We start from the raw sequence: 27,189 nt of genomic DNA, 5'->3' as shown, positions 1-27,189 counted from the left end.
TTTCCCTATGTCTGCCCAGATTTTTGTGAGCTATTGGGTAAGTCACTGAACTTATTTGTAACTCAGTTGTCTGATCTATGTAGTGGAAAAATATGTATGAACAACATAAGAGCACTTTATTATTCTGTACATGTAAAGTACTTTGAGTTCCTTGAATGTAAACAATTATTGAAGCGCAAAATATTCTTGTAGTGTTAATTTTAAGTTCTGTCTCTAGCATATTGAGTATAATTGGCCATCCTGGGTAGCTTAAAATATAACTAAGTCTTTCCTGATGCACACAAACATAATATATTAAGATAGTAACCTTTCTTAACCATTGAAGTGCTAGGATATGGAGAGCTGGTTAGGCCAATCTTTGGTTATTTTGAAAAAAATTTAGTCTACATTCATGCAGTGATTTTCTAATTCAAGAAGTTCTGAGAGTGAAGTATAAAAGAACGCCTTTGATGTGAGCTGCAGAGGAGATTAACTTTTGCAGGGCAATGTGATATTTGTGATGTTAAAAATCTAAATGATTTTTATTGGTGATGACAGATGGTTCTTAGATAATGTGCTCTGAGTCACAAGTAATATGTCCAAAATAAGTATTTTGGAAGGTTGTACATCTGTCTTGAGATCTTCTGCTAAAATATTTAAATCAAGGTCATTGTTTATATTTGATTTTAAACAGCTTTTAGTTTATAGTCTGCATTTTTATACATTCAGAGATCAAACTGTTTGTAACTTCAAGAGCTACAAATGGAAAGGTAGCAGGTGTTAGAAAAGGCAATTATGCATTAGCTGCTTTACTCAATTTCCAAAACTGTCTAAGACTATCCACTGGAAATACTTCGTAGCCTAGTTTTATCTCTGAAGCATGATGAATTCGTAAATCTGAGGGGAATATGCATTTTTTTCTTTAATGAATTGAATATTTAGAACTATTTGGTTTAATTTGAAGAACCTAGGAAAATGGCATTGAAGAGAAAGGTAGAAGAGGAAAATTTCAAGAATAAATACAGGTCTTTGGCATGATTTTAGATATTCTTTATGCCTTTTTAACATTTCAATAAGATTGCTTTAGTTGGGGGATTTATTTTCTTTTAAACTCTTCTAAACAGTTTCTTTTGAGCTTTGCTTTGATTTGATAATCTTCAGTATGGAATAACAAACTATTTATTTGGTTTAAAAACCTAAATTTTAGGTTCCCAGATTACAAGGTCAGAAGGGATTGTTGTGATCATCTAGTCTGACCTGCTGTATTGACAGGCCTGCCTTAAAATAATAGATATAGTTTTGTGAGTCAATGAAATAAATGAAGAACCAAAAGTAATTTTACCAGAGGTTACATTGAATTGACTTTCAGAGACCTGAGAAAATAGCAAAATTTCAGTATCTTTATCTTGGCATATTTGTTACCATCTCCACAAAATTCCTTACATCCATCACCTTTCCAGGAATTACATACAAGTTATATTTTTTGAACGTAGAGGAGGGGAAGTAAAGGGCTAACAGATGTTTGTTAGACCATATACAGAGAAAATGTTTGAATTCTTTATTCCTTACTTGTTCTCTCATACCATTTCTTATTTCCTTTTATTCTGTCTCTAGTATTTCTCCTTTTCCTCTGTTCCCTTTGTTCTTTTTCCTCCCTTTCTGAGCCTGCCTCTTATCCTCCCACCATGTCCTTAGCATTCCTTTGTTCTTCTTCCCCTACAATATGTTCCAGCGCTTCCTAAACCTTGGTTGTCTCACCACCACAAATAATCTTCCTGTTTTTTCCTTTCTTTCCCCTCCCATGCCATTTTATTTGCACTTTTATTTTTCTACTCCAAGTTTTCAATCTGTTCTTTTCTTGTCATTATCCCTCCCCACATCCCGACTTCATCTACTTTCTTCCCTCCCTTCTTTCTTGACTTCAGATGCTTGGGCTGGTACCTGCCCTTATCAAGTTGCCTATACTCTGAGGCAGCTCTTAATCCAGAGCATATTATCGAGTGGCATTGTGTTGTCCTCCACTCCAGGATAAATTGCCAGAAAAAAGATTCCTCTTTTCTTCTTTACCAGTTGTATTATGCGTTCCAAGATGAGCTTTTGGAGTGTGGAACCTTTCATTTGGTGCCTCCACGTTTCCTGAGCCAAAGGCCTTTGTTGCCCTTATTGAAGCAGGACTTGCTCATATATTAGTTTAAATCTGTTACAAGAGCAGGAGCAGCATAAGGAGTTGGAAACAAGGTCATTGCTGGCATGACATGCTAGTAAAATGTGCCAGTTTGGTTTCCAAATATGTAATGGAACAATTTACTTGATGAATACATCGTGTTGAACTTTACCATGCTTTCCTTAAAGTTAAAATTACACTTGGTTACCTCTATGTGCAGTTTGAATTTAGTTGCCAGCTATTGTGTTCCCTGTTTTATAGCTTCAGGGTTTTAAGTTTGAGGTGTAATTCATACAAATCTAATTTTATTGATACCATAAATTTAACTGAAGCCTTAAGTGCCCTCCAATTTGCATTTTACATTACTGTTCTTTCCCTGAAATCTTAAAGATAAGTGGATCGTTTTCAAATATATACAAACTGTACTAGTAATGGGTAACTATGCAACAATGAAACATTTAATGAATGCTTAAAAGCAACTTCATGGCATTTGTTTTATTTATACCAAAACTTGGAGACTAGCTCGAATCCTTTACTAGTAAAAAATGGTATAAAATATATTAAATAATTAATTTTAAAGGGCTTCTGATTTTCTTTTTAATTTTCTGATGTTGGACCTTTTTTAATTTTAGAGCTGAAAACCTTAAAATGCTAATGATGCAGTTGAAGACATTTCTAAATGTTTTTATAAACTATTTACAGAATAATGTAGAGAAGATATGTTTAGTTGCATTGACATCTTCATTTTTATAGTTTTGTTTATTTTCTTAATGCTTTCTTTAATTAAATCTGATATACCAATATAACTGGTGTTTACTGGTTTTTCTGCAGTTATACCACCAGTTTCACATGCTAAACAGATCTGCACCTGGTATTTAAATAGAAGGGCAAGGTCTACATATTAGTTTTTGCAATGAGTGTGTGAATGCATAATGACTAAGATTTTACTGTATTTGCTTAGATCAGGCAAAGTATACTTATACTTTGATTTAGCTGATCTAGTGTGGAAGCAAAGGAAAATAGTAGCTTGCTCTGTCTACCCTAAGATGTTATAATGTGTTAATATCATGCTGTCACAAAACAATGCAGAGAAATGTAAACAGTATCCTAGGCGCTTATTCCAGAAAGGTTTCTTTATCTGGGACATGATCCCTAGATTGATTAATCCATTTCTTTTTTCTTATCACAACCACATCTCATCTCAAAATCTCTTATTTCATTTCAAAGAGTTTTTTTTAAAATTCCTGAAAAGTTTCCTGCTGTTCTCTTTGCAGCTGCTTGCTTTGGACAGGCTTATTTCTGTACTCATTTGCCTTCAAACAAGAAGTGGAAGGCTCCAAGGATTTGGTTCTCCCACCATTTTCCCTGTGGTCCCTCTCCTGGTGTGAAAAAAGGATTCTTTTTCTCACCTTCAGTCCTAACTGATAGTAGAGTTTTCCCTGCTAATTGGCATGTTGCAGTTAATCTTTCTACCACACAAGGGAGGTGGATGAGTATTTAGACACTTGGCAGCTTTGGGTAAATCTGATACATCTTTTATTAGACCAACTAAATAGATGGAAAAAAATTCTTAGCTAACTTTTGGATTTAAAAACTCTTTTGTCAGGCTGAGGATTTTTTTTTTTTGTAACTATTTAGTTGGCCTAATAAAATATATCAGATTTACCCAAAGCTGCCTATGTCCTTAGACCAACACAGCTACAACCTACACCCCTGTATTTAGGCACTTGGTATTTCTTTCCCACTCTTTCAGTAGACAAATATCAGCTAGACAAGTGAGTTATCTGTCCTGACTGCTTTGACTAGAGCTTCTCTAAGGGTACACACAGACCGACCAGCTGATCTAAGGTAAGTCAGAATAGAGGGGCTAGCAGGATGGGGCATCAGGGGGGAGCAAGCAGGCTCTGGGGTCATTAGGGTGGCAGGCAGGATCTCCAGGGGTATCAGGTGGGTTCCATGAGCGGTATTGGGGGGAGGGGCAATCAGGGTCCAGGAGGGTTTGGTAGGATCAGGGGGCTTACTGGGGTCCATCGGGTAGGATGAGGGTCTCTCTATTTTTAGCCCCCCAACATCCTCACCCTCAGATTAACACCCCCCACTTCTGGCCAACCAACTGCCTTGTCCTTCCTGGAGCTCTACTCAACACCTCAATTTACTTCCTTGGTTTACTGGATTAGCGGGGAGGGGCTGGCTACTCTGTGAGGGTGTTGTCTATCTGGGGTGGGAGGAAGGAGTTGGGAGGGATAAAAAAAATAGCCTGGTGCCAGGGTAGTGAGTAGGAAAAGCACAACCCCAAGGCTAGGGACAGCAACTGGGCTTTTCTAGCCCTGTGAACTTTACAAAAGTTGTTAGATCTTTCTCACCAGCCCCGATCTAAGTTAGACTTCCTCAGCAGTATCATTAACTTAGATCAGGACAGCCATTTTTCATCTGATCTAACCTTCCTGAACTCCTGTCCAGTTCATACTTAGATCCACCTAACTAGGAATCAAGTATATGGTTTGCACCTGAATGAACTAAATTGGATCAAATGGCCAATTTAACACAATCTAATATCCCTGAACATCTGTATGCACCCTAAATTCTTAATATGCTATTTGGACTATCAAACCACAATGACTTGTACAACACAGGTGGTTTATTTTTTTTTAATTTGTTGTCTGTCCTGTGCTTTGCTCAATCCCTTCCAAAACAAAAAAAAATCAAAGTAGGAAATGTACAAAATCATGTAGCTATCGTAGTAAGCCCCTCATTACTTTACTTTGATGCATTCTTTCTATCCTCGTTGTGTATATGTCTAGTTAAGGCCTGATCCTGCAAACCTTTTTGCTAGTGTTTTCATCTTGTACAACAAGTCCTATTGGTTGTAATGGCAACCTTGTTTAAATAAATGGTTTTATGAAGTGTGCCTTGAGTTGCAAGTCCTTTGGAGCAGAGATTTTCTTGAAATCTTGAATCAAATGAAGTTAACAGAACATTTTTTCCAATGGCCTGTGTTTCCCAACTTGTCTTTGTACTTGGCTAGAAATGGTTTATGTTGTTATGCAAAGCACAATACTCAAAATAATCAAACAGCAGCTCCTAGAATTTGCTACATACTGTTATTTGTATTTAAAGCTAAAACAAGAAACAATAAAACAACATGAACGTGAAGTAGCTAATTTCAGGTTATAGATGTATTAGTGCAAAACGATTGAAATTGTTTAATTCTTTAAAATATATTAATTTATGCTAAAATCTCATTTGTGTTGAATCAACATAAAGTTCAGTTTGCAAGTTTTATTCCAATAATATGGACTTGAAACATATCAGAATTACAAACTAAACATAGCACTTCCAAGAGTCTTTTTTCTCTCACTTTAAATAGATAAGAAAAGGAAGATAGAAAAGGAAACATTCACTTTCACCATAGGTTACATGTTTTACTGTTTAAAATGACATGTGCAAAGCATATTGCTTTTTTGAAACAATGAAGCTAATTTCATAGTTTCATAGTTGGTAGGGTCAGAAGGGACCTGAGCAGATCATCAAGTCCGACCCCCTGCCCTGGGCAGGAAAGAATGCTGGGGTCAAACAACCCTGGCAAGGTGTCTATCTAGCCTCCTTTTGAAGACCCCCAGGGTAGGAGCGAGCACCACTTCCCTTGGAAGTTGCTTCCAGATCCTAGCAGCCCTGACTGTGAAGTAGTGCCTCCTGATGTCTAGCCTGAATCTACTCTCAGTCAACTTACTCCTTGTTACTCCCAGTAGTGATTAGGGGAACAGGGACTTTCCCATTGCCTGCTGGTCTCCCTTGGCCAGTTTATAGACGGCCACCAGATCCCCTCTCAGCCTTTTCTTGTGGAGGCTGAACAGATTATATAAATTCTGTTATTGACATTTTAAAAGAAGTTAGTCCACAATTACCCCTTATCACAGAAGTTTACAGCATATTGGGTCAGGTTCTGATCCACTTACTTGCATCTGATAACATCGTATACCAAAAGTATATTGATGCAACTAGTTGTGGAAAAAGGGACGTTCAGTGCAAATGAGATGATCCAAATCTGGCTCTTTATCATTGTAAAATTTCAACTTCTAGCTTTGATTCCTTTCTCCAGGAAGACTTAAATTGCTGTTAAAACCTTTATTTAAAAAAAATGTATCTTTATAGTTCCACCATAAAACATAAATAGAAGTTTAACCAAATCTTAGTACATGTAGTGTTTTAGGTACATATGGCCAAGACGCACAGAATAGGCATTGATATTTTTGGTGTACATTGTGATAATATTCAAAATGTGTTGCATGTGCCTCAAATACTGATTCCCAAATGCTGCTCCACCCAACCTTTATTAATTGCTAATTTCTTTTGTTATTAAATGAACTTCAGGAGGAATTTGAAGGAGTGTAGTGTTTTGCTGAAACACCTCAAGGGGTCCTTCTTTAAGATGGAGATAGTATGTGCCGTCTTCACATCAGGGTTCTGTGAGTGTTGGTTCCAAAGAGGATGGAGCTAGACTGTTCTCAGTGGCGGCAGATGACAGAACAAGGAGGAATGGTCTTTGTTGCAGCAAGGGAAGTTTAGGTTAGATATTAGGAAAATCTTTCTCACTAGGAGGGTGGTGAAGTACTATAACAAGTTATCTAGAGAAGTGGTGGAATCTCCATCTTTAGAGGTTTTAAGGCCTGTCTTTACAAAGCCCAGGCTGGAATGATGTATTTGGGGATAGTCATGCTTTGAGCGGGGGTTAGACTAGATGACCTCCTGAAGTCCCTTCCATCCCTAATTGTCTATGATCCTATAAGCATGTGGATATTGTAGTGATAAAGGCTATATTATAGCCCGTATTTAATAGTTTTGTGTTCAGCCTAGACTTTGAATACTTCAGTAAATAAGACTTGTATCACAAATTGAACAAAGCTAAAGCAAATACTGAATAGTTCCTTGTTAAATGAGCACTGCCTATCCTGTTCACTGAATGTTTCAAAGGAAAAAATAGTATATAGGAAACCCTCGCTATTCACAGGTTCAGCATTCAGTTTCAAATATTCCGAATGCCAGAACCACATCTTAAATACACCTACAGTAGGTCCTCGGGAGCTCAGGCTTGGCTCTGCTGCACTCCCTCTGCTGCTGCTGTGCTCCCGCCATCTCCAGGGCAGCCGCGCCCCCTCTCCCAACTGCCAGGGGCACTGTGTTCGCGGATTTTGCTATTTATGGGGATCTCGAAAGCATATCCCCCACAAATGGCGAGGGTTGCCTGCATGTTCCTGTACTGAAAGACTGTAACATGATGCATATGGATTTGATGGCTGAATTAAATTTATGCACAGGAATTTCATAACTTTTGAGTACTTGATTTGTCAAATGTAGCATTTTTTCTATGTAGTTTTTAATAAAACTATGTTTTCAAAAAACTAAAACTTTATTGGAACTTTATTTAATAATACATAGATTTTTCATTTTGAACGTAAAATATTTTTAAAGTGTGTTTCCTTCAGTGTCTTCTGTATTATAAATATTATAAAAAATATTTTAGATTATTGTAGTCTGAAGGTTAAATTTCAGTAAAGCAGAAGTATATCCATTTTTCGGATGTATTTATTTATTAAATAACTATTTCAATATAATTTGCCCACTCACAGATGGTGTGATCCATTTAACAGAATAAAATTCTAACTCAAATCTTTTTTGTAAGAAATGCCCTAAGCTAAAGTTCATCTAGTTTGCACAAAATTCTTCTCAGCAGTAGGAAATCGTTCTGCTGTGACCAGTAAAGATGATTAAGAAAAAATCCAGCCTTCTACTGGGGTACTTGGGAAAAAAAAAAAAAAAAGTACAATTGCAATATTTTATATTCAGTTGAATGTCTTAATTAAATTGTACTGCCTCTATGCATCAGATTCTGCAGTTTGCTGACTTTATGAAATGTAATCTTTTTTTTCAAGATGTTAACTTGCGACTTCACTGCAGTGTTCATTCTCTGTAACTCCACTAATTTAATCTAATTCATCCATAAAACAAAAAAGTTGGATTTTTAAATTTTTAGTTTTTCAACAACTTAAAAGCAATCTACAATGAAAAATCTTAAATATAATTTTAAATAGGTTTTTCAAATAGTGACAAACTTTTAAAAAATTATACTTTTAAGTTCATGTGTTTGGCCCAGATTTTTATATGGTTGTGAAATATTTATTACTGGCGATGAAATAAATGAAGCAAAGACTGCATTAGGCAGATATAATTACAAAACTGGGGCCTTAAACTGCTGTTTTGTTCTAGAATTACAGTGGTCTTGCAATTTTTATTGGATTTAATATGATAAATAATCAGCTGATCGATACCCAGCAAAACTTCCACATTTTGTTTTTTAAACGAGTTAATAAATTTCTGTCACAGAAATTATTGTGAAATAGGCATAGAAATGAAATGTAATGTTAAATTAAACTTACACTGAAGATGGAGCATATGGTTGTCCTCAAGTTGGGCTTGAGGCAAGCGGTCAATCTTATAGTATTTTTTAGTGTATAGATACCAAAGGATAAATTAAGAAAAGTCAGGAAATATCCTGAAAAAAAGGATATACATAAATAAACACCCAAGTCCTAGCTGCAGAACAGTCTGTAAATGCTTATGGCAGACGTGAAATCATAATTCATTTGGGACATTGGTTTTAGGTCTTTTAGAATGTCTTACAAGTATATTTAGGGATACATTGCATAAATCATGTTTCAGCATATTTAAATTATTTTTTTTCAGTCTGAACCAGAAGGTTTTTCACACTTCCACTTGTATGTGTGTGCCGCCTTCCTTGTCAAATGGAGGAAAGAGATTCTTGAAGAAAAAGACTTCCAAGTAAGTAAAGATTTCTCTTTGTGTTACAGAAACCTGGAATGTTTTTCCAGCAGTGAAGTGTTTATTAAATTAAGTTCAGTGTTTCTTGTGGATGAATTTGACAAAGCAGGGGCAGTTGCACTGATTGATAATATCTGAATGTTTGAAAGAGTAACTTTAAAGCTGTTGGACTTGAAGCAATTTGCCTGTAAACAGTAAATGTATGTTTTCTTTGGCCAGGTACAGACATTACACTTTTACCAGTATAAGTGATTGAAAACTGTTTTACACCCATAACAAAACAGAAGTTTAGCACAAAAAACTGATCTATACCCGTAATAGAACAGAAGTTCAGCGCACACAGACTGGTTTGAAAATGGCGGAACCCAGTCTAAGATTTACCCCCTTTCTCCCTTCTTCCCCCCCATACCAAAGGGTGAATGTGTGTTCTGTTCACTACCAATATAAACTACACTGCTTACAGAAAAGTGTGCAACTTAGATCAGTTCCATCTCAGGCTTTTTGAATGTCTGTACCTAGCCTTAGTGTACTCTGAGGGGAAAAATATTTCACCTGAGGCAATCACCGAGGAAAAGATTTCTGAAGAAGCAATGCTTTGGAATTTCGCAGCAAGATTTTCTGAAAAAAGTGACTGAGGATTAAAAGTTTCTGTGCTTTTTATGTGAAAATGCAATACCGATGTTGCTCACTTTATTATAATTTAACATCTGTATGATACCAGAAGTATGCATAGTCCTTGTTATTTTGTTTTATTTATTCTAGTTGCTCTTTTAAGTTTCTATTTCTCTTGCTGTAAGCCACCCTGAGCCTCTGTTGGAGAGGGTGGTATATGAATTTCATAAAAATGCATACATATTTCTGCTTATAAAATAAAGACATACATTAGCAAGCATAGGTCCCTAAATTCCTATTTAGGCAACTGTAATAAATCGCGTCCTTGAAAAAATAGGCCATGAAGGCGCAATTTTATAGCTAACTATACACTATAGGGTAGGGACGTACCTACATCTTAAAACGTAAGCTCCAATCTCTGCAATAAGCTTACAACTTAAATTGAGCACTGTATTGGGTATGGAGCAGGGAGAGGCATAACAAAGAACAGTGTTTCCCAACCAGTGTGCCACAGCACACTGCTGTGCCATCAGGCACGTCCAGGTGGCCACAGCATTTGGAGCTGGAGCCATGCCCCCCACCCGCTGCTGCTGTGGACACAGACAGATGAGGAGCATAGCTCCAGCCAGGCAGGGGGCATGGGTCCAGCCCAAAATGCCATCCAGCTCACCACGCCCCCCCAGTCAGTGTGTGGCTGTGGCTGGCCGCCCACCCACCACCCCGGTCAGTGTCCGGCTGCCCATGCGTCACCCCCCCCCCCGGCACCTCCCCTTGCTCAATGTCTGGTGTGCCATGGTGCTTTTTTATTTAGGTAAGTGTGCCATGGAGCGAAAAAGATTAGGAAACGCTGACATAGAATATAGTTATAGGACTGCTTTATTGGTACAGTTTACATCTCATAAGTTTATGTTCTTTTTTTAGATGATTTGAAGTGTTAACACAAGAAAGCGAGGTGTACTGTTGGAAAGATTGTGTGGGGGATGGGAATAGTAGACAAATGGAGAGTGGATTGTAAGATGCACATAATTTGTGACAAAGAACTCCATGGCTATTTGGAATTTAATTTACATTAGTGCACAGGACTGAAAAATTTACCTGATTATAAGGTTACATTTGTGAAACCCAGACAACTATACTTCTTGTCTCACATATTTTGCAAAAATAGTGTAGGCTAATTATTGTTTTGGCTTATTTTCTGTCAACAGAAAATAACAAAATAACAGAATAACAAAATAATAACAGAAAATACTCATGCTGCAACAGCTTCAAAACATTAAAAAGGCTGAAATGTACTGCTTTCTCACAAGCCATGCTCAAAATCTCCAAAAAATGTAATGCTAGCTGGGTACTTCTGCTGCTTGGGTCCAAAGACCTCCACCAAATGCTGGCTGAACTCTACTTCCTTAATTAATGTTGCCCAGATACTTGAATACCATATATGCTACCCCTTCAAAGCAAGTATGAAATTAACAAATCAGTCCTGCCTTTCTTCACAGAATTATCTATTTAATGGGGACAGTCTTAATTGAAGCTGCCCCACTTCAACAGTAAATTAATGCTGGGTAGCTGCCTCCCCCAAGTGGTAAACATGTATTGCTTCCCAATTTTATCAGGCTATGTCAATTTCTAAAGTTTCTGAAAATAAAACTTTAAGTGCTGGGCAGTCTTTCCTTTCACCTGTATTTTGCTAGCAGGAACAGCACCCTCTCCCATGTACCTATTTATGCTGTTTCCTCTCACCACAGTCTATAGCACTTTTTCATGCCCTCTGGACACCTGATAAATCAGGCATCTATGCAAATAAAAAATAATTATTTTACTATTGAGTAAGTTTTTTCTACATGTGTTTGATCCTTCACAAAATCATTGCAACATTTTTATTTGTAGTTTAATTTCTTCTGATGCCATTAAAGTGGGTTATATGAATACATAATTCAGAAGAGTTTGGAGCTCCTATTATTTTCTAGATAGTCTTAAGTTGTTCATCATATAAAATTAAATTATGAAATACTAAGGATTATGTGATTTAATCACTTATGAAATCAATATCAGTTGTATTAAAAATCAATAAAATGCTATTACAATTCATAGACAAAATGTTTAATTTATAGTGTGATATTTTGGCTTTTGGTTTAAGACTGTGACTAGATAAAATTACAGTGTTATTTGCATTGGACTTTTTCACTATGGTAGTGAATATGATCAGATTACTATTACCACTACTAATAAAAATTATTAGGCATTTATTATAGATGAGAATATCTACTTAAATTTTTTTTGGTAAAATAGAGAAAGGATGGTTAGTGCATAGAGTACTATTGTATAAGGAACAGATAATATTTCTAAACTGCTTTGAAATCAAATGAAGATACTCTACAGTGCATATATGGAACATTTTATAAAAACTCAGCTCCTAATTTTATCAAGCTGGCACATCTTGCATTTTTTTCTATCTACAAAAACAGCATACTTGAGACGTGTTATTTAAAATGTCTTAAATAAACTTTCCTGCATGTAGGGAGATAAGGTGTTATTAGAGTAATATATTTGTAGTATGGTAGATTAAGTGGCAGTCTTTAATTTTTTCTAATTTTATTAATTGATATGCCCTTAATTTAATAGTTTATGTAATGTGGAGATTTATACTTTTTCTGATACCCATTTATATTTCAGCATTATACAAACTTTGCATAGGGAACTAGGCCTTTAATAAATTACTTTGTTCTTAAACTGACTTTAGAAAAACATCTTCAATGAAATATATCTTTAGGTGGAAAGTGAATAACATTAGTGTGATAATATATGTTGAACAGTTTTAAACTAGGATAATTTTTACAGTATAAGGAAAATGCTAGAGCTTTGCATGTTTCAGGGATCTATTCTGGTAGTCATGTTAGTCTGAGACTAAGATAAATGCAAAGCTCTAGAACAGCGGTTCCCAAACTTACAGATTGTGCACCACCAATTTAAAATGACACAACCTTAAGTACCACCAGCAAATTTTTCAGTTCAACCTTAAGTACCACCAGCAAATTTTTGTCATGTAGAGTAATTATAATAAATCTGTTAACGTGTACCACTGACATATTGTCTGTGTACCACTGGTCCTACCCATACCACAAATTGGGAATTGCTGTCTAGAACTCTTGGTTCAGAAATAATACCTTTTATTACACCAACTAAGAAATCACAAAAAAAAAATCTTTTTCTTCAACCTTTCAGGCACACGCACCCTTCCTCAGGGTTTTGCTTAACACTGTTAAAATACAAATAACCTGGTCACACCTGATTGTATAGGTACATTGCCCTTTCCTGCTCTTTCAGTGTTGTGCCTGGGAATAGCTGGAGTTAAAATATGACTTGTTTCTTTTACGTTCCTCAGTTCAAATTATACATAAGGAATTTGAGAAAAAAGAGGATAATGGCCTTTTGCTTCAGCTTGTGTAAGTTGGTTACATGCATGAGACAGAATGAAATATGGTAAATGCTGTCTCTGTAATTCCTTAGTTGGAATCCATCCACAGCAGGTGATCTTTCTGCACTGGTTCACTGGTAAACTTCCCTTTCTTCATTCATAGAATTCATTAAGACCCACTCCTACCAGATCTACTGGAAATAAGTCAACTAAATATTTTTGTTGTATTTATTGTTTTAAGACAATATTTTTGTTCTACCAAGCTATGCCCTATCCACTACTCAGTAAATATCTAATCTGCTTAATACTTTGTTTTCTTTTTACTCTTTTTGTGTTACCATACCCTTCCATAAAATGTACTCATAAGCTCCTCTAATATTTTTGCAGATCCGTATGTACTAGCTAAGCTATCACCCTATTAAAATTTTACTTATGGGGAAAGAGGAGTTTTTTTTTTGGGGGGGGGGGGGGGGTTGGTATGGTTGAAAATCCAATAATGTTCTCACTCTAAGACTCTATATTTTCAAAATATTGTTCAATCCTATAAGATTGTGCAGGGAAGGGGAAGTATTACACATAGGGGACCTGAAGTAGAGAGGTTAAGTGATTTTGCTGAAAGTCTGATAGGAATGTCAAAGCCAAGATTAAAATTTAGGAAGCCATAGCTCTCAGCCTTGCGGATTGTGCCTCCTCACAAAATAAATTAATGTTTGGTGAACTGTCAAGGATATCATCTAAAAAGAAATTGAGATTGGTAGGTATACATCCATCTCACTTTTAATAATCTACATTGGCAAGCTCAGGAGGCTTTCATCTTAAGTATGATAGATGTGCATTTACACTTCATTGTTGACCTTACAAAGCCCACTAAATTTGGGGGATTCATGGAATGGCACAAATATTTTCTTACATCTATTTCACATGATATGTCATGTGTGTTCTTGTTGGAAAACCAGTGTTAGGGTGCATCCATGTATGTTGATTTTACCACTGTAATGGATTTTTATGCCATCTGTCTTTGATTAAACCATTACCAAATTCAAAGGAACTGAGGAATGGATACTTGAGGAAAAAAGAGTAAGTGTACCTATAACTGCTATGTATTTCTACCATTTTATTAAAGCAAAGACCATTGGCATTCATAACCAGAGGCAGAAGAGGGCTACTGTTGAGATGGGTACCCAAGGTATTATCTGCCTGTAATGGTAAAAGCAACCCCATAATAGCTAAGGCCACCAAAAGTAATGTACCATTAGCTAGAGGAATTTTAGCTGCTCCTGGCAGGAAACAAATTTCTAGAGGATTCTGGGGATGTAGAAAACTATGCAGAGGGCCTTTGCTTCCCAGGCTTTGGGGCATTCCAGGTTACCAGCAGTAAGGACTGGCAGGATCAGCAACAAGACTGATCTTTGGAAATGCTGGCAGCACTCTCTGGGGTGCTAGGTTATAGCCAGATGAGAGGGTAAGAAAGTTTTATGTTGTTTTTTTGTTGTCTCCAAATTTATGGCCAATGTTTTTCATATTATTTTCTTCTATATAATAAATCCTTTTGTTATTTTGTCTCCTTACTGACCATATTGCCTGTGGTCAAGAGCCATCTCTAGGTAAGTGATATTCCAGGCTAACTTATTCTACAGAAGGAGAGACCTAAACATTCTTTCACAACCCAAGGAGAAGCCAGGTGGGGCTGGTAGAGGATACTTCTGCTGCAGCTATGAGATTCAGTAAAGGGCAAAGTAGCTGAGGCTTTCAGGGATAAGTTGTTATCTTTGGAATAGGCAGCAGGACAGTGGGAAGAAATTCAGAGCTCTAGGGGGACTGCGTGAGTGGGTTTGTGTCAGTAATTTATTTCTTTGCTGACATTAACTTATTTACTGTGAATCTAAAACTATTTGCATCTTTAAGAGTTTTAAACCCTTATTTGAGATAACTTAAAAACAAACCTCACTTGGTGCATCCAGATGAGTGTGCGTGTGTCTGTTGTGGCATCTCAAATCAGTTTGAGATGCCACAAGAGGCATACTGAGAGTGAAACAATGTTCCCCATGCTGCATATTTGCAGCATGGGCTCAAAATTTGATACCTGGATTTCAGGTGTGTGTGTGTATCTATATATATATAAAAACAAAACAAAAAAACAAAAAACAAAACACCCCTCCTCCCCCCCCAGAAAAAAGCGGAACAGGGCACAGTTCTGTAGCATGCCCTGAGGCAAGCCAGGGGTGGGCCCTCCAGAGACGCTCTGGCATCCAGCCAGATCATCTCTGTGGTGCTCCTGCTACCCTAGCATGCTACCTAAGTGTGTAGGGCAAGCAGAAGTGGGGCAAGGCTGCAGCATGACCTGGCCCCAGGTGCTGTCCCAGGTAAGCAGAGATTTGGAGGGGTGGGTGGAGGAGTGGCAAGGGGATGTGGGATATGTAGGGTTTATGGAGGGCTTTGAGGAGGGGCCACCGCAAGTCTGCCCCACCACCCCCGTAGTGCACAGCCCCCGGTGCTGGCAGCAGCAGTCAGCTGGGCTTTGCCCGCTGCAGCACTGCTTCATCCATAGTCTGTGCATGGAGAATGGGCCTGGCCCAACCTGACCCACCCTGCCCCGCCCTGCTAGCGTGCCTTTGGATAGGACCAGGACTGGTATTGCCACTACTTATGGCTCTTGTCCAAAGGCACGTGCTAGTAAGGTGGGCTGGGCTGGGCCCGGCCCATTCTCCATCGTGGTCAGGTGGTGATGTGCAGCCACAGGGCTGCGCCTGCAAGCAGGCCATGACCGCCCTGACAGCCCAGCTGGCTGTTGCTGCCAGTGCCAGGGGCTGTGCGCCACACAGGGTGGGAAGGATTTGGCAGCTCCCCCTCAAACCCCACACCCCCCCACATCTCCTCATGCACTCCCATATCTCCCCACATTCCTCACATCCTCCCACACACCCCACAGCACTCCTACACACACCCCACATCCTACCACACTCACCCATACCCCTTTCCACCCCACTCCCGCAAACCTCATACCCCCCCACCCCCCCCCATCACACACCCAGCATGCCCAACTGTCAGACAGGATGAGCACTGCTGGCAGGAGCTGTGGCGGCAGGGGCAGCTGTCCCCACATCCTGGTTAGTGAAGGGGCCAGGGGGAGCTCTCTTTTTTGTATGATAAGTAAACCAAAAGCATATAGATATTTAGAATTTATTTTATTATGATGATAGAGACACTGGTAGGCTTTCAAATTGCTTTAAAATTGTAAATATATCAATAAAACCAATTGCCCAATTGATCAGTCTCTTCCCCTCTCTATATAGTGGCCTTTTGTTTTAATTGTGGAAGAACATGGATTTGTGGGTATTTTAAAGAGTGAATTTGGCATTTTTTATCAGAGAATTTGCCGTTTTAAAATGGGGAGCACCTGGATTCCTGCTAGCGAGGGAAGTGGCAGGACTCAGGCAGAGGATTCTGCTCAGGACTGGCACCCATGACCCAGATGGAGGGCAGGTGAGGTGGCTGACCTCCTGGTCATTTAGGGTCAGCAGGACATGCTTTGACTATTCAAAGCAGGCCACCACACTGAGAACATCTTCCAGGAAATAGCTGCCCAGATGCCACATGGTAGCAGTGCTGTACAAAGGCCAACATTGCAGCCATGCCCCACCTGCAACTGGCCTAGAGGTGCAGGCAGCTTTGCTACAGTGCCCATGACACAGCCCAGGTAGCTGTGCAGTCCCCTTCCAGGTCTGGCAGGTGTGTAGCCAAGTGTATGCATGCTGTCACAGGTGGCAGCTGGTCATAGCCCGGCAGCAGCTCCCACTGCCAGACTGCTGTAGTGGGTAGAGGGTGAAGGGAACTTTACGTTAGGGATGCTTCAGCAGTCTAGCTGGCACAAGGGGCAAGTGTCCCCAGATACCCCAGGCCTCAGAAACTCCTGAGAGCAAGTATCTCTGAGTTGCTTGCCAGGGCAGCTTTTTATACAGCTTTTATACCTCTAGCTTCCCCTGGCCGCAGATCTAGGAGGAGCTGGACAGGGTCAGTTTACCCCATGTGGCATAACTTGTCCCACAACAAAGTGCATGTTCAGGCACATGTGCTAAGGCAAAAATTCTGGCACAAATTTGTGCCTCAGTTGAGCTGCTACAAGTGTGTGCCTGCATGTGTGGATGCACCTACTGGGTGCATCTGCATGTGAAATTAAGGTGACACAATAAACTTAGGTGCAGTTTGGGCCAAAGTAAACTGTTCCTAGGCACAGTGTCTACACCTGTGCCCCGGGCAGCAGCAATTTGAGCTGGGGTGGAGCAGGCCAGGGCTGGCAGAGGGCACAGGGGTGCAGCCCCGGTGGTGGTGTTGGGAGGAGGTGGAGCTGGCTATGCGGCTAGGTAGCAGCCAGGAATTATCTTACAGCAGAGTTAGTTTATTTTGCCATGATACCAGCACATGTGTATACTGTGATACTTTACTATGGAGCTAATTAGTTTCCTCCACAGTAAAGCACAAGTGTAGATGCATCCCCTGGAATGGCATCATCACAACTGTTGATGCATATATTATGTTCACAAACTTTGTGTGTCAGCAGTAGTTTGAAGGCATTGTGAATGTGGAAAGTAAGGTACAAGTCTGTCATCTTAACTCCTTATTTCTTTTCTTCTAAGTTTTGTAGGGGATGGAATATGTCCTACTGCAATCTTATGTACCGGTAAAAGTAGATTTTGTCTGTTAATTTGTCTGTGTAAGAGTAAGAGTAGATTTACGAAACTTGCCATAGGGTCACTCTTGTATCTCATGATGTACCTACAAATAGAATGATTTCTGTGCCATTGTCTAGGAGTTTAGTATGCTGCAGTTTAGAGACAGGCTGTCTGGGTTGATGGTTTGAACTGTTAAAACCTAAAAAATCATTGACACTTAGTTGTACTACTGAAGAAAATTAGCAGCCAAAAAGAATGGGGAAAAGTTTAGAGAAAACAGAAGAGAACTGTCTATTGAGTAAATGAAAAGAGGATAAACGTTGAAATGATAGTATTGATTGTATTTCTGAATTGTAGAATAAATTTAATGCGTTGATACTGTGGGTGGAATAGAAATTATTATAAACAAATATATTGTGGAAAACTGAACTAAACATAAGGCAATGAAGGCAAGTAGAAATCAAATAAAGAACACAGTTTTATTGAGCAATGGAGAATTTTATTTGCAGTTATTATTGGGGGAAATTATTCAGTGTCTAAATGTAGTCAAGCAAATCTTCTGATATAGAATGCATCACAAAAATTGTGTTCTCTTCCTATGGAAAAAATTTATAGGAGCAAAAAATTTTTTATAGAATAAAGTATTATGATAGCAAAGTAAATAAGTTTTTGAATGTGAAATGAATAAAAGAAAAAGTAAAAGAGGAAGCCTTGGTTTTGTATGGAAATATTTTAGTATAAATCTAGGAGGGAAATGGAAATGAGTTCATTAGCAGTCATTCTTAGTTATTTGATCACGGCTGAATACCAACCCTGCTCCAGACTCCAGATCCTGTAAATACTTGATTTGTGCCTACTTTTTTCTTGCTGAAGTAGTCCAATAATTTAAATAATGTTAAGTCAGAATCATTGCAACATCATGGTCCACATCTAGAAAATATATGCATCTCCTGTGCTATTAAATGTCCCCCAGCCCAGCCTAGCCCCTGGCTTGTTTACTTTTCATTCCATCCAGGAAGAGCACACACCAACTATTGAAACTTCCTTAGCCTGACGAAGGGTTTTTGAACCCGAAAGCTTGCTTAATAAATATTCTCCAACTATTTGGGTTGGTCTAATAAAAGATATCAAATTCACCCAAGGAACCTTGTCTGCCTGTGTCCTTAGACCAACACAGCTACAACCTAAACCCCTGCTAAATGTACCACGTGCACTTGACGTTCTTTTGATTTCACTTCTGCCAATAAAATGTGACAGGGTAAGAACTGATGCGTGCATGGTCAATTTGGACGTTGTGCCTAAGTACAGACAGTCAAAAAATCTGAGGCTGAATCTGTTTAGTCTTCACAGGTTAGTCTAAGCTGCGTAGATGAAACCTATAAGCAAGTGAACAGATATTCACTTTTGAATCTGGAAATGCAGCCACGTGTCTGCAGTGGCCCAGGCCACAAGCTGGGAGACGCTAAAACGCACCTCCCTGCTCAACTGGAGCAGACAGCGTAGACCAAGGCTAACCCACCACCCTGCAAGGGGGGTTTGCGGGGGAGGCGTGAAGCATCCTGGGATGTTGGGGCCTGTGAGTTAACTTGAAATCTGGAGGGGATCTGGGACAGAAGTTCAATAAACTGATTTAACGTAAATCAATTAAGTCTGATATGACATCCATCCAAGTTTATCTTAAACTGGTTTTGACCATTTTGAAAGCAGTTTATGTGCACTGAACTTCTGCTGTGTTACAGATTTGAACCAGTTTCCAATCACTTATACCAGTTTGTGTGTAATTTCTGTCCCTAGCCTGTAAGAACTGCATATTTTGTTTGGTGTTTGCAAATGCAAATTAAAAATTGCTCCTAGACCCACTAAATGTATAGAAAATATTAGCTCCATATGTATATTAGTGTTAAGCTTTGAAAGATACTCCCTTTAAAAATTATGTTTAATTTGGCTGGAAGTTCCATTATGTCTGAAATGCTAGGATTTAGCTATTTTTTTTATTACATAAAACATGATGTACTGTACATTCTCTGAGTAATTTTGTTCATAAAAACCATGTGCTTTTAAAATGTATTTTCCTTTGGATTTTGCATAGTAAGCAAAAAGAAAGAAATTACCACTAAAAATCAAATATACAGTAAAAGCTCCGTTATCTGGCCTTAATGGGGAATGGGGGGTGCTGGTTATCTGAGAGTTATACTTATCTCCAGCCCGGCGGGTTGGAGGCGTCTTTGACTGTTCAGGCCAGCCCCTCCTGCCACGTCCAGTGCTCCAGGGCTTTCGCTCCCTGGCATCAGTGTGCCGGGAGAAAGGGAGGGGGACCCTGTGCAGGCTGCTTTGCCCCAGGCCGTGGTCCACAAGGAAGAAGTGGGAGTCGGCTCACAGTGGCAAAAGCAGAAGTGCCATGGTGGGACAGATGCTGGTTAATAGAGCATTCTGGATGGTAAAGTGCCGGATAACAAAGCTTTTACTGTACTTAATAGCACCATTAAGGTGATTACTGAGAACAGTTTTGAGGATCAGTCTGACTTGAGAAATTCAAGGTTTTAGTTATTGAACTCACCTTAAATAAAATTGTTCTGTAGTGATCAAGTCCTTTCAACAAGACAACTTCTGAGAGTTTGACACACAATTTCTTATTCCTAAAACTCGTCAATTGTGTGGATAAAATGTTCTGGGCATTTTAGTGACTGTAAGAAAGTTCATGAAACTGATTTGAGAAGGAGTTGGAGTCTTTTAGGGCCATCAACAATGATAAAACACTTTTTCCTATTAGTAATCTGTCCTTCCTAACTCCAGTGAGGATCTTTATTATATGCCTCACCAGATGGAGGAAGGATGACTTAAAGGTAAACGGCAGTAATTAGTAATTTTGAAATATGACAGCCTTTTGTATTTTTTCTTTAATATCAGTATTGATGAGAACAAAAAAAGATTAATTCACCTACGTTCTTCTGTGAGCTTGACTATGTGTCATGCATAGTGATATAACAGATTCCATAATTTAAGAATCTTTTAAATTGTTGTTGACACACATTACATTTCAGAAACTCCATTTTTAAAGCTACATATACCGGACCCTAAACTAGAAGTCATGTGCTATTTCTTGCACCATTTAGAAATAGTTTAGAAACATAAATAAAAATCATGGAACACCTAAGGAAAGCCCTTTGGAGAGACTTTTCCATGTCTTGTGAACATAGTTAATGGCTTATGTTCTTGAGGATAAGCGTTTGTACCTCATACTTAGGGGAAAAAAGTGTTCTCGTCATTTCTAATGTAAAGAAAAATGTTCTCATCTGGAATCATGTTCAGCCCTTGAATGATCACAGAGCACACTCAGAAAGCTTTATACAGTCATTCTTCTCAGGGAAAAGAAAGACATTCTCAGACTGCATGTGGAAGCAGCATCATAGCTTTGCTCTTCTGATATCAATGGCTATCCCATTGTTTAGCAAGTAACAATTTTGAAGTTTTACTAGAGCATTTGCTTTCCGTCCGTTTTGGCTGTTTTTGTATGCTTGGGATTTATTCTTTTTAAATGTTCAAGTTTTGTTCAAGTACAGAAATTTTCTGGGAGTTTATAGGTCAAGCTATTTAAGATGTATGTAAAAAAATCCGCAAAATGTTCAAGTTCTATTTCAAACATTAATTCTAACTACAGTTTTGTACCTCCATACTTCCCATTGGAAGAATGTAAATATTTCCTTGTTGTCCTATTAACAGATTCATAGCCATTTAGACTAAATTTGACTTGTTTATATTTTTCTACTGAACTGAACTAATTTGCATGCAAGCACAGTCTATTCCATTTTCTACTTCTGAGCTCATTCATCCAACCTTTCATTTATCCTGAGGAAAAACAAAACCAAGAACGTAATCTATTATATATCGGTGTCAAAAAAATTCTTCATCTTTTCTTACAAATCTATGCTTCACTAATAGAAGGAGTCTGTGACCCAGGTAGCCTGGAAGCCTAGTGGCTTCTCCCTCCTCCCCTCCACCTCTTCCCCCAATTTAAGTATCATGCTCTCAATTGTATAAAAATTGAAGGTTAACAGAAAAAAATTATTTTAGTAAGGTATTTGAAGTCTGCTGACTTGTAGGCAGAACTTGAATTGTCATAGACTGTTCACACTTTATTTTGCATGTGATAACACTGCTACTGAAGGTTAGACTTCTTAATTTGAGGTGAAAATCATTGATCTCTATAGCACTAGGCCTTGGTTAGCTACCTATGTCAGATTAAATGCGTGATCCAATCCCTGAAGTAATTAAGAAAGTAGTGGTGAAAAAATATTAGTTTGATTTCCTCCCTGCCCTCTTCCCTGTCACACTCTCCTTGCTGTCCAGTAGTGTCATATAAAGGGTTCTTTTTTTCCCTTTATCACTAATAGTTCCTGACATGTAGCTGCAAATTCATCCATGCGATACTGACTCTAGTGTTATATGGTATGTCAATTTCCCCCTGTGGGAATAAAATGATTGTGCTGTCTTTGAGCTTTGGGTTTAAAAATTTAGCTGCACTGTATTCCTCTAATTCTTATATACAGTTTACAGGGGCATCTTTTTTTCTTTATAGTGTTACTTTTTAATTTTAATGCAGTTGCCTTTTGGTAAGAACTGTCAAACAGACCTTGTTGAGAGAGAGACTAACCACACAGAGACCTAGGTATTACAGACATTTTTTCAGGGCCATGCCACAGGGATGTCAGGAAACATGTCCCTTAACTGCTTTTAACGCCCTCTTGCACCTGGCATATGCATAGATCTCCTTTTGAATGGCAGCAGAAAGAATGTATGAATATAGAGGCCACCCAGCTCAAGGGAATAGGATTATGAAAAATGTCATGAGTTCCATTACCAGCTGAAGAAGTGGTGGATCATATATTGCTATCTGATTCATGTTTAGGGTTTTTCTTAAAAAAAAAAAAAAAAAAAAAAAAAAAAAAGATTGAATGATGGTAGATATAGCAGAATGAAGATCATTACTATGGAATTATCTTTTTAGATGAACAAGAAAGCAATGGTCACTTTCCCTAAATTGGGGGAAGAGGGATCAGCTGTTCCTAAATTAAAACTACAATAAAAAAAAAAGGGTAAATGAATGATTCAAAAGTATACATTTTATCACAATTAGACTATATAACAATAACTTATCACCATTATCTTCTGTATTAATTTTCCTTCCAAATTTGTTACACTTGTTTGTTAAGTTTTATCTTCACATTGTAATCCATTCAAAACAAGGAGCATGTCTGTGTTTATACAGCGTGTAATATAACGACATCCCATCCTGATTGAGACTTTTGGGCGTTATGCTAAAAATAACACAAATGAAACTTAATCATTAGCTAAACATCTAAGACTGTAAAAGTTGCAATTTATAATTCATTCTTCTAAGTCTCCACCCCACTGTAAAATTGGGCTATAGTCAGAAGTGGCAGTACAAAGAGAGGGACCACACAGGGACTGCTTCTCCACTCCAGTGGAGCTCATCAGTGGTCCTACACAACTGATTAGAGAAGCAGCACCCTTTAAAAGAAAAGCCATAGCAAATCTGGAATACCTCTGTGGTTCCGTGGATCTGTTTCCTGCAGTTGTATGTATACCCCTGGCTAGTTTGCAAGCCTTCATTTTCTCAAGAGGCATAAGGAAACTAATCCTGTGAAGAATTCAGGTTCTACTGTAATAGAAATTATTCTCATGTGATTTTAGCCTGGTCTTACTGATCAAAAAGTTGGATAAGCTTAAATTTTTGGGGTTTCATAGATTTCATAGATATTTGGGCTGGAAGGGACCCCAGAGGATCATCGAGTCCAGCCCCCTACCCCAGCGGCAGGAAGCCCACAGGAATCATAGGATCCCAGCAAGATAAGCATCCAAATGTGTCTTGAAGGCGTGCAAAGTGGGTGCTTGATCTGCCTCAGTCTATTCCAAAGTTTGGGGGCTTGGACAGTGAAGAAGTTTTTTTTCTTATGTCCAGCCTGAATTGGTCACAGTGAAGTTTGTGACTGTTTGATCTTGTCATCTCTTGGGGGGCTCTGGTGCACTGACGTTCCCCCAGATCCTGATGAGCACCCCAATAAACTTATAGGTGGCCACCAGATCACCCCTGAGCCTGCGCTTTTCCAGGCTGAATAGCCCCATGGCTCTCAGCCTTTCATCATAAGGTCTGTTTTCCTGACCTCTGATCATGCACGTGGCTCTCATCTGCACCCTCTCAAGCTTCTCTACATCCTTTTTGAATTGTGGAGCCCAAAACTGGGCACAGTACTCCAGCTTTGGCCTCACCAAGGCCGAGTACAGCGGGAGAGTGACGTCCCGGAATTTGCTTGAGAAATTGTGGAGCCCAAAACTGGATGCAGTACTCCAGCTGCGGCCTCACCAAGGCTGAGTACAGCGGGAGAATGATGTCCTGGGATTTGCTTGAGCAAGCAAATCCCAGGACGTCTCAAGCAAACCCCGGGACGTCATTCTCCCCCTGTACTTGGCCTTAGTGAGGCTGCAGCTGGAGTACTGCATCCAGTTTTGGGATTTTTATTGAATTGAAACATGATTAAGATTTTTGAACTGCTTTTAATATTCAAGCCTACAAAGGATGGACTTTGTCCATACCACATTTTTGACTAAATTATAGGGACCGGCTATTTGTTATGCATTTCTCACTAGGTATAAAGAAATGTCTAAAATTAAAAAAAAAAAAAAATGATTCTCATTGGGTAGCTGCTTTTCTACATTTTTATGTTTGTTTGCAACTGTGGACAAACAAGTCGTATTAAACAGAATATAGCCCTTTCCACACCTTCTCTTTTTGATGGCAGTACACCAATGCAAACTTATTAGTTTGTCAGTGGTAATGAATCTTGAGTAGGTGAGAAAGAAGTCAAGGGGTAAGGCCCCAGCAACTTGGCCATGAAATTTTTCCAACATATTTCCTGCTGTGTGGGATATTGAAAAACAGTATTTATAGTGTCAGTGGTTAGTAGTGTGAGTAGTGGTCTGTCAGCAATAAATCCAGCTTCATGCAGTAATGTTCTGTGAATTTTTTCTTAAGTCTTTTTAATTTTTTTCTGAACCAGTTCTGCTTCTTTATTTTCTTCTGGGTCTTCCCTGATTATAGTTATTACTAGTTTGATTTACTTAGTCCTATTATGTCTAATGGTTTGTAGAAAATAAAATTCACCCAGACATATGAATTAGGTTTGAGTGGCCACCTTCTTTCAGAATGTGAATGTTTTGTGTGACTTGCAATACTTTATCAGTATTTTCCTCTCAGTTTAAGACCACTGACTAAAGAGAATTATATACATATAAGATGTAGCAAAAGAAATATCAATTTTGATTTCTCCTCCCTTCTTTTTATATCATTTTTACTTTCTACTGAAACTTAGTGAAATTCATAGAATAGAACTTTTTCCTCTTTCTTTTCCTACAAATGATCAAGAGACATGTTGTACAGGCTTCTTTTAGTGTATAACATTTTTCTTTAGTTCCTAATAATACTGCCAAATAATTTCCAATGCCTGATGATAATCCATGGCTAAGTCAGAAACCCCTGATGACAAAATAACATTTTCATAAACTGCAAAGGGGAAATATAGTCAGTGAAATATGAACAATATAGTCAGAAAAAATAGAACAGTCAGTGTACTGGACAGAAGACAACCACAGGTAGTAATGTTGGTAGGTAAAAAGCAAAACGAAACTGCCAAGTAAAGTCATAGAACAGATCCAAATTATCTAAAGATTCCCAAAAATTAATTGCTCAGTTCAGTGAAATTGAAATTGGGTTTAAGATGTGAACAGGAATCTCTGGTGATGCTAATTGTGGAAGTGGATCTTCATTGAGAATGTACTTGAAGATAATCATGGAAGACACTTAAATGTAGGTGTATTTCAACAGACCCAATGTCAGTTTCAGAATGATTTTGGTTTTCTGAATTCTGATATTAAATTCTTATATTTGCCAAAGGAAATCTATCATTCTTAATACTTACTGAAAATGTCTTTTGGTTTAATGGGGAAATCCCCTTTTTCATTATTTGCTTTCATTCCAGACCAGGATAAAAAGTTTCAATGTTGAACTTGCAATTTCGTCATTATGATATTTTCAGTTACGACAATATCAGATAAAAAGCATTGGTTTGTCTTTTGGCCCTTTAACATTAATTTACATGTGCCTGAGTGCAGTGGATCATGGGAGTTGTAATTTGGATACCTTTTAAACTCTGGGATGGGTACCTCTAAGGCATCACAGGCCCTTGGCAAATATTAAATTAAAGGTGCCAGGGCATCTGATGAGTGATCCCATCAATTGCACTTTCTGGCAGACTATACACGCATGGCAGGAAGTGTGATTGTGGATCAGTGATCAGATCCCTGTAACGCCATGTTGCTGGTGCAGGGGGAGCTTGGAATCACGATCCCAGGCTCTGCCTGCACTGGCAAGTAGGAAGCCAGCCAGCTAACTATTGCTCCAAGCCTCAGGGGCACACCAGAGTCCTTGACTCAGTGTCCTCAAGGCTGGGAGCCCCAATCAGCTGCAGCTCTGTGTCTGGGGCGCTGCAGTGTTAACAGCTCCAGTATACCACCACAGCTGGGAGTGGTAGCTGATCAGGGCTCCCAGCCTCCAGGACACAGTAGATAGAGCCCTTGCCACAGATCACCTGATTGGGGCTCCCAGCATTTGGTGGGCAGCGAAGCCCTTGGCTCTACTGTTCCATGAAGGCTGGGAGTGCAGAACAGGTTATTTATGCTCAAGGGCTCCAACTGCATCCTGAAGGCTGGGGGGCCCAGTCAGCTGCCACTCCCAGCTTCCAGGGTGCAGCAGAGTCAAGGGTTCCAATTCATCCCTGTGGCTGGGAGTAGCAGGTGATTTCAACTTCCACCTCCAGGGGCACATAAGAGCCTAGACTTTAATGTGCCCCCAAGACTAGGAGTGGAAGTCAGCTGATTGGTAATGCCAGCCTCAGGAGTGCATAGGAGTCAAGGGCTCCCAAGGCTGGGAGCCCCAATCAGCTGATGACTGGCCACTGTGCAGTTTAAGCCATGATGGGAACCAGCCATGAATTTAGTATACATAATCCATGTGATCACTTTGCAGCTTATTCCTTGTTTTATCACACCATTAACTGCATTAACATGTGACTGAGTTGCTACTTAAGATGTAATTAACTTGGCTTAGTCAGTCTAATGGAGCATTGGGAAATAAATCTGCCCAGAGAGCCTAGCCATATAGATTCATAGATGTTAGGGTCGGAAGGGACCTCAATAGATTATCGAGTCCAACCCCCTGCATAAGCAGGAAAGGGTGCTGGGTCTAGATGACCCCAGCTAGATACTCATCTAACCTCCTCTTGAAGACCCCCAGGGTAGGGGAGAGCACCACCTCCCTCGGGAGCCCGTTCCAGACCTTGGCCACTCGAACTGTGAAGAAGTTCTTCCTAATGTCCAATCTAAATCTGCTCTCTGCTAGCTTGTGGCCATTATTTCTTGTAACCCCCGGGGGCGCCTTG

The 27,189-nt window shown here is 39.0% G+C and overlaps 1 protein-coding gene across 2 annotated transcripts in view; it reads left to right on the top strand.

Moving 5' to 3' along the window:
• The window catches only part of LOC102372465 (TBC1 domain family member 22A-like), a 172,356-nt gene that overhangs the window by 70,575 nt on the left and 74,592 nt on the right, over nucleotides 1–27,189 (top strand). For both annotated transcript variants that reach the window (XM_006021797.3, XM_006021798.2), the window contains exon 2: nucleotides 8,885–8,980. In XM_006021797.3, coding sequence (XP_006021859.1) covers nucleotides 8,885–8,980 — 96 coding nt within the window. The remainder of the gene's footprint in view (nucleotides 1–8,884; nucleotides 8,981–27,189) is intronic.

Source organism: Alligator sinensis, unplaced genomic scaffold (genome assembly GCF_000455745.1).
Source record: "Alligator sinensis unplaced genomic scaffold, ASM45574v1 scaffold361_1, whole genome shotgun sequence".
NCBI lineage: Eukaryota > Metazoa > Chordata > Crocodylia > Alligatoridae > Alligator > Alligator sinensis.
Note: the sequence above shows the minus strand (reverse complement) of the source record. Positions and strands in the feature narration are given on the sequence as shown.